The following is an 8410-nucleotide window of genomic DNA, read 5'->3' as shown; positions in this document are numbered from 1 at the left end:
CTGTAAACATCTTAAATGAGTGATTGAATGTTTCGATCTAGTTTTCGTTATAGTTTTCCAGACAGTATAATAATAGTCCCATTTTAAATTTACGTGAGGAAGTTGACTGAAATGAGACTATGAAGGGAACATTAATAGGTCTCATAAATATATATTTTGCATTAGTGAGCACAGGTACCGTACTTACATTAGCCTCACATGATAACAAGTTGGAAACTACTTGTGAAAGTACCGCATGTATGTGGAAATATGAGAGCGCATGCGCTACTGGACCACTTGTCGAATCTGGATGTTAAATGTAATGTGATGAACTTGGCTTTCGTTACCATTTCCCTGTCTTGCTGTGCGCTTCAACCAGGCGTTTGTTGCCCGAACCAAACAAATCGCTGCGCATATTTTCCCAATTAGAGATTCCAGCGTTCTGAACTTAAACTGTTAACAAAAAAGAATCGTTAAAAAAGATGCGAATTGATTGAAAACGAATAGGCCTATAATATGAGACAGTGGATAAAGATGAATCACTCTGCTCAGAAGATAACAAATGAAATTAGACAGAGAATCGCAACTCACCGGGCAGTCTTCACAAATATTCCAACAAATAATTCTGAGTCGGGACAAAATGTATTGTACCTTAACAGAGTCTATTTCACTATGTAAAATGAAAATAATATCACTCAACAAAGTAGTTAGGTTATATAGGGGCAGCCTAATTATATAAACTTGCAAGCTTTGTGTAATAGTAATAATAAACAACAGAAGACGAACGCTGTCACGAAATATGCGAAAATATTTCACCGCCTCGGGTTTCAGCAAATATGGTATAAACAGAAGTTTAAACTTTTGTATAGTTTTAGAATAAACTTGGAATTTCGTCAACATGGCATCAAAGAATTCGTAAAATGTTAAAATGGTGTTTCAGAACTTTACAAAACGTTGACAACGTCATTATGGAGTCCTGGCAATTTATTATGTTTAAACGTGTGGTATATACGGTTTCAACTGAATTGTTTGTGGAAACTAAAATAAGATTAAACTTCAGGTCGATTACAAACCAAATATACAGCGGACAAATTTGTTAACAAACAGGATAGAAATTACACAACAAACTATCTATCATAAGGATTGAGGACGTGATGCTGTCAGTAGTGTCTCTACGCTTTCCACGCTTGTAGAGATCTACAGTAGGCCTACATCCGGTACATGACCAACCTCAAAATGAACCATATAATAACCACATTTCGTAAAAAATGCGTGTGTGCTGTTTCTTGTTTTTTTTTTTTTTTTTTTTTTTTTTTTTTTTTTACAGTTTACTACTGTAAGTACGCATGTGTATTCGCCTTTTGTGCGTAATAATTACACAATTATTGTGTATGTTTTTCACGCGCGCTAAATATTGGCACCACGTTTCCAACAAAAAGTTGCTTAATGCTCGACCCTTATTATTTAAATATGTAAATTAGAATTTAAAATTACCTTCAGACAGTTTGAAAATCGCTATTGGCAGTAGGTGCCAATAGCAACCTTGTATCAAAACTGTCCAAAGTTTTAAATCAAAATTTGAGTTTGTGTCAACATCTCACGTATTACCATTGAATGTACAACCTCATTATATATCATTACAATAACTGTTCGAAGCCGGCGATGACGACACGGGAGAGCGTTCTAATAATGTTACTATGGAAACAACCAATGGGAGGTAACCTAATGAATCTGATTGACTTAATACATGCCAACTACTTCAATCAGTAGGCCTGTTTGTCCAACCTTATGAAACCGTGAGAAAGTTGTGACGTAAGCTAAAAAATGTAGAAATATATCTTGCAACTTTATTAATTATACTAATTAGTGAGCACATGCAGAAAATATAGGCCTAAATAACTACATCTAGACCTATATGTTTCTCTATTCCAAAATTGCCCGTCAGTTACCTTTTTTTGTAAAAATTATTATCTTGGTGTTTCTATCCTTTACGTAATTCCATTCCATGATATTATTTCTTTAATCTTGCATACTTTTTAATAGAATTGTTGTATTTACTATGTCATAAAATTGTAAAACGTTTTTTAATTGCTTTTCTAAGAATGTGAATAATTTCATAATCCATTTAAGTAACGGACGCTACCACAATATGAAAACTAACCCTATTTGTATTGTCCTTTTTCACATTCAATTAATATTGTATGTTTTGATATTTACGTTTGTGTGAATTAATTATTATTTAGACTTCGAACTTCAGACTTCATTCAGTTAATGGTCATTTGTGATTTAGAGTTTAGGCTTGTGATTTCGAACTTATCCATTTCTTTTTTAAGAGCATCTTAAGTTTTTCAGATAATAGGCCTACATGCAATAGCGTGAATAATGTGTTAACATTCACGATTTTAATTATTATCTTTTAGGGTTAATAGGAAAATTGGGAAAGTGAGTGGACGCTAGTTTTGTGAGTTTTACCTACTTAAATGCAATATTTTTGCTCAGTAAATTCCTGCAGGTAGCTACTGTAGGACACAAAATTTTCTGGGGCCTGTGTCCCCTTATCCTTCCTTCGTAGTGTTGTACCCAAAATGGCCGCTGGTTTGCTGCCGCCAACGATGAGTACACGTTGAAATCTGTTACGATTAATGTACACAGGAAAACCAAGACAATGATGATCAACGGTATATTTTAAAAGATATATATAGAAGCTATTCTATTTGAATGAAATTAAAATTATTCTAAATATAATTTGAGAGGTCCGTAAACAGGGTGAGATGTTCAGACAAGGTTGGGGGAGCACTTAGATTATTTAAACACTATTCTAAACCAAGTTTAAATAAATTAACCTTGACGTAAACCTTCAAAACATATCATTTTGTAAGGTCCAAGAACGACACTAATAAAACAGATCATTTCAATTGTTCCTGTTAATCCTAGGCTCTAGATAACCACCTGCTCCTGATTGGTTTTATCAGTCCGAAGTATTTGGCGGTTTATTCGTATGTTTGATTCTGATAATAAGGAGCACCTACATCATGAAACAAAAAAAATTATTAACACAAAACGTATAGGTACAGTGATTTAAAATCTACTCTTTCGTAAGAGACAAGCACTCGCCCCCGGCAAAGTTTGTAATTGATTTATTAGGCCTACTCTGCCGCAACAATTTGTCAAGCCCGGACCCAGCATTGTACGTGTGCGTATGCGCCTCTTTCAATCCTGTGTAAAAAGGTTCGTATGTTCAAGTATGAGAAAGTGATTATTACAACCCTAAAATAAATAAGATGACCTCACAATTGACTTACAAACTAAAAGTGTACTGTAAGTTATTTTTAAGACCAAATACGGTATTTTTCCAGAGCGACCGTATGCGATACACATCCGTCCTCCTATGGTCCCGTACGTGGTAATATGTGGACGATCATGCGCGCCTTTATCGAATGGTCGACTTCACAAAATGGTACCGCCATTTTATGGATAATCATGTGCGACACCTTACGCTACACGATCGATGGCCAAATATTACACTTTATAATATTTACGTGATAACCTATGGAAATGCATATGTGACACCTTAAATTTGCGTAGTCCCAAAGACGATACGTGGATGAACACTCATTATGCAGCGCCGTTTTATCGTACACTTACAGACATTGTCCTGTTGGTAAACCTTCGAAATGTGCAATAATTTTATTATTGATAGTCATATCTACTTTTCCACGCCGTTAATAATACATTATTTTCAATCATAACAAATTATAACTATCAATGGTACTTTCTTCTTTCATGGGCAGCGAAACCGGGGGCCGGACCTCCCACCTTTTTGTGGCATAAAATATGTCTACTAGTATGCAGATTTTTGTATGATCGGAAAGAAATGAAGTAGAAATAAAGTTTCCCCCGCCCCCCCCCCCCCATCTTGAAAAAAGTTCCACCGGCCCTGTTCTTTTATGTTTAACCGAAGGAAGGTGGAATTGAAAATTTATGCCTAGTAAGGCGGTACTTACCACTACATGTTCCATTTATACAGAAAAGGCCAAATGAATAATCACAAGCTTGCGATGGGAGGAGACAAGGTTCTCCCGCTTGCTTAGCACAGATATTACAACAGGCGCATGGATCTGATATGATGCGATTACCGGGACAGCTATCCGTTAAGGTAGGACACTCCCAATGACAGGAATAGTATTCTCCTGGGCAGACATCTGAAGAAAAACATAATTCGCCGCACATTAAAATCATAAAAACCGTCAAATATAGGCCAATTGCACGATGCATGTTCCACTTCATATCCTTACACCTCACAATTTATTAGAATGTTGTTTTTCTTTTCACGATTGGTTAAATTAACGATAGGTATTACTCGGACTGAAATGCGAGAAAACCGTGGTTTCGCTTCGGGTATCCGTCGACTGAATGATGTTGGAATCCAACCAGCACCACCACCAGTCAGGAGGTTCTTGTTAAAACTTCGTAGTGTGTACTTAATGTCATGTGACCTCAGGTTGCCGACCAATCAAAGCCTTGCGGGCACCGGCTCTGTTCGCTGTCTCTTGTTCTCCTTTCATTCATTCGTCCCATGTGTCAAACTGCTTCCAACTGAGCAGCGAACTACGAATATGTGGCAGGTGAGCCACGAATGATCAAGCCATCATTTCAAAGGGGAAAAAAATACAGGAAACCACAAGTACAAAAGAACTAAACACCTAAACAAAAAAGCAAGTGTTATGGACTCAATTAGTCGCTACTAAAAAAAAATCCATGTCATTATTAAGTGTGTTACGTGCTCGCCCTATTAAGAATTCTTTACCACATTTAATTTGCATTGTAAAGTGCTTAGAACCTGTTAGCATGAAGCACTATAATAAGTCTAACATATTATTAATATTAGGAAAACGATTACGAATACGTTTAATGCGAATACGTCATAAATTTTAGTATTTTAGCCAATCATCATTCTATCTATCACAGCGTATCTGCGTTTTACAAGAATAATCGATTATAGGCTTATTATATATGTACATAATCTAACATGATTTTAACAATAACATATGTATAACAGCTTGCAATTCAGAAAAAAAAGTGATCTATAAGTATGATCACGATATTAATACGGACGCCAACCGACAAATTCATCTCCCCTCTAATAAAGCGTTACAGTTATCCTTACACAATTCTAATTACACTTAGTTAAACTTAGGTACACATACATCTCAGCTTCTGAACCAAACAAAAGTTACCTCTTTAGTCATGATATCCTTTACGAAGCTTTATTACTAGTCGCCAGAGGGTATATTACAGACTGAGAGGCCCAGAGCTATAGGCCTATCCATGTGGAATTTAAGACCAGGTCAAGTGTACAGGGACACGACACAACATACCTATTATGTATGTGTTATACATATTTTGTGTTCGAGGGGATATAACGCGTCACGCCGACGGCAAGATAGTAGGTGATATTGTATTATAGCAAAAGACTCGGTAGTATTCTGCAGAGTGTACCGTATTAGACCAAATTAAATTTTAAATCTATATACAGTGCAGGGGCGGATCCAGGTATGAAAGAGGGTGGTTCGAAATGTCTCAAAAAACCCCAAAAAAGTGAAAGAGGGTCCTGGGGACCTCCCCGGAAAAATTTGGGTTACTGGATGGCCGGAAATGAGCTTTCCCGACTTCTGAGGAGTCTTATGACCTTTAAGTTCTTCAAAATTCAAGGTTTTTCTCCTCTTGAAAGAGATCAGGTAATTTTATCGAATGGATATTTTACCACTCACTAATTTTGAATTATCTATTGATTGACAACGAACACAACACTATATCCCCGACGCATCAATCAGGATGTAAAAAGGCCAAAAGACGGAGACCTGAAGACAGAGTTTTTTTAGCCGGAATGTACGGTACCCAGCTATAGAACAGCTATCCATCATAGAGTAATCATATAGTAAGGCCTACGCGTTCTGGTGCGAAAATCTGCAGGCCACCGACCCTTATTGGCCCATTTGATTCCCCTACCCATGAGTCCAGTGGGGTCCTCGCTCTATATACCACCCTGATCATAAATGGCTTTGTTAATAACAGTATAATGTGTCTCTGACAGCGACTGTATGACCATGGTATGACATATATTTATTAATCCAGTGGGGGTGGAGTGCCCAGTCGGCCAGGGCCACCCTACATTTGTCAAAATTTTTAAAAACGTAGATACAATTGTCAAATTTTAAGTCTGAATGAGTGCCATTTCCGGGCATCTAAAGGTGCCATAATCATAATTTGCTTTGCGAGTACCCAGTATAGAATATATAAAGGACTATAGGTCCTTTGATCAGACCTTTCCGACCCCCGTGAGGGGAGGGGTGTTGGGGCGGATGCAGAGGTGGTGCAGAGGGTGCGGTCGCAACCCCCTAAATTGTATTAAGAAAAATAATTGTTGTATTGTATTGTTGTAAGTTATGAGAGTGCAATTTCCGGGCGCCTAGAGACAGGCGCGGATCCAGACCTCTTCGCACCGTTTGCCAACATAAAGATAGCAGTGCCTGGTGGTCTGGCGAATTCCAACTCTTACTGTCAGAAATGCCATCTACCTAAACCAAAGACAAAAATATAATTATAGACAAAATAAACTTTTTTCATTGTCTAAGTACCGTATTAATCAAAGAGGGACTTTAATTAAATCGGCTGCGCGATAAAGTACGGTACACTGTTGAGTTCTTTTATTATTATTATTACTATTATTATTATTATTATTATTATTATTATTATTATTATCGATGTCACAATGTATGGTTAATACAAAATAAATCTCAGGGAGGATAGGCTATACATATGCGTTGATTCCTATAACCTTATTGAAAGACATATATAATTTTATTATATTGTGTTATTCCAGAATTACACCAAAGCGAAAACGACGTTAATGATATGTAAATTTCAAATTATACACTGTTGGAAGTGGAAAAAGAATTTTTTTTTAAATACTGAGAAATTGAGAAGATATCTAATAAGCGTATAAAACTGTATTTGGCAGATAAAATGTAAAGTTTCCAGGCCCGTATATCCAGTAGTTGGGGTGTTAAGAAGAGTGTGTATAACGCACCTAACCAAATTTGATAAGGTCTACATTTCCAAGACAGTCGAAAATGTACTGAATATAAATTTGTGATTTTCTGTGATTTAAAAATAAAATCTTAATTTTTTACATTTTAACCAGTAGGCATAATCTACTCAGTCTCTCGTAATTCGGAAAAAACGCAATTTATTTAATTTTGAAATTTTGGCTTAGGGGCACCCTGTGGATGTAATCTATCATGGAACGTGATCATTACTCCAAACAATTTTTAGAAATATGAAATTATTATGAGAGTTACGCATTATTATATCCGACCGTCCAACCACTAAGCATTGAAATGTTGGCAATCAACCAATCAAAGAAGACATTTATGCATATTTAATTACTTTCCCAGCTGGTGACGGTACAATAAAAATGCGTTATTATTTTTTTCTGAAGTTAACTTAAAAGTTGCGGTCATAAGATTAATTTTTAGAACCGCATTATTAACACTGAGATTATTAGGTTAATCTTTCAACGTCGGCGCGTGCACTTTTTTTTTTTTTTTGAATTTAATATGTGTATAATGATTTTGATAAACAATCTCTGTACTATCTACTGAACATTTAAAGAATGAACTTCCTTATGTTGTGGTCATATTAGACTTATATTTTTAAAGAAGACCATTCAGCAAACAACATAAAACAAAATTCCCACGTTGGGGTATTCATAAAACGTATTATTTCCTGAAATTTGGATATAGAGCGGACTTCCTTATGGTTTAGGCCTAAGGAAATATATATGTATATGGTTCTGAACTTTGTAGGTGAAAGTGTTCTTCCTTATGTTGTGGTCATATTAGAATATAATATCATTAAAGACCTTTTACCAAACAACATGAAACATATATCAAACTTTTAGGTTAAAATTTCCGCTTCCGAGCATGAATATAACGTAATTTTTTAGATATATGATATTTTCATGACAGTCGAGAATGTACTGATTATATAACTTATAGATAATTACTGTTGTCCGATTGTGTGCATTGAAAATGTGACGACGAACTCGGGACGGATACGGGCCTCGGTTGACACTCATATCAAAGGCCCTGTTAATTGACCTTGCACAGAAGCCTGTCGTCACCTGCTACGATGCCTTCTCCTCCTTATCGTCATCACATCATCATCATCATCATCATCATCATCATCATTTTCTTCTTCATCATCGTAATTATTAATTGCCCATGCTAAAATAGGGGAAATCTATTAATTCAGTGTGCATTCATTCATCAATAGAAGTCTCTTAATGCACGTAAGTGCATTTCTCAGCATCTAGAAAAAACAAAATTTGCGAAGCTAGGAGAACCCCAAGACTACAGCAAACCACCCC

General features: G+C 36.1%; 1 protein-coding gene across 1 annotated transcript in view; it reads right to left on the bottom strand.

The window, feature by feature from the left end:
• Window positions 1-4404, bottom strand: part of LOC117106721 — a 42107-nt gene extending 37703 nt beyond the window's left edge. The window contains exon 1 of the mRNA XM_033248133.1: window positions 3984-4404. Within this exon, the coding sequence (XP_033104024.1) occupies window positions 3984-4266 (283 nt within the window). The 5' untranslated portion in view covers window positions 4267-4404. The remainder of the gene's footprint in view (window positions 1-3983) is intronic.
• Window positions 4405-8410: the final 4006 nt, after the last annotated feature.

Source organism: Anneissia japonica, unplaced genomic scaffold, assembly GCF_011630105.1.
Source record: "Anneissia japonica isolate Jap-2015-1 unplaced genomic scaffold, ASM1163010v1 scaffold287705_len1045735_cov187, whole genome shotgun sequence".
Taxonomy (NCBI): domain Eukaryota; kingdom Metazoa; phylum Echinodermata; class Crinoidea; order Comatulida; family Comatulidae; genus Anneissia; species Anneissia japonica.
The sequence above is the reverse complement of the archived record's forward strand: the minus strand, read 5'-3'. Positions and strand labels throughout refer to the sequence as shown.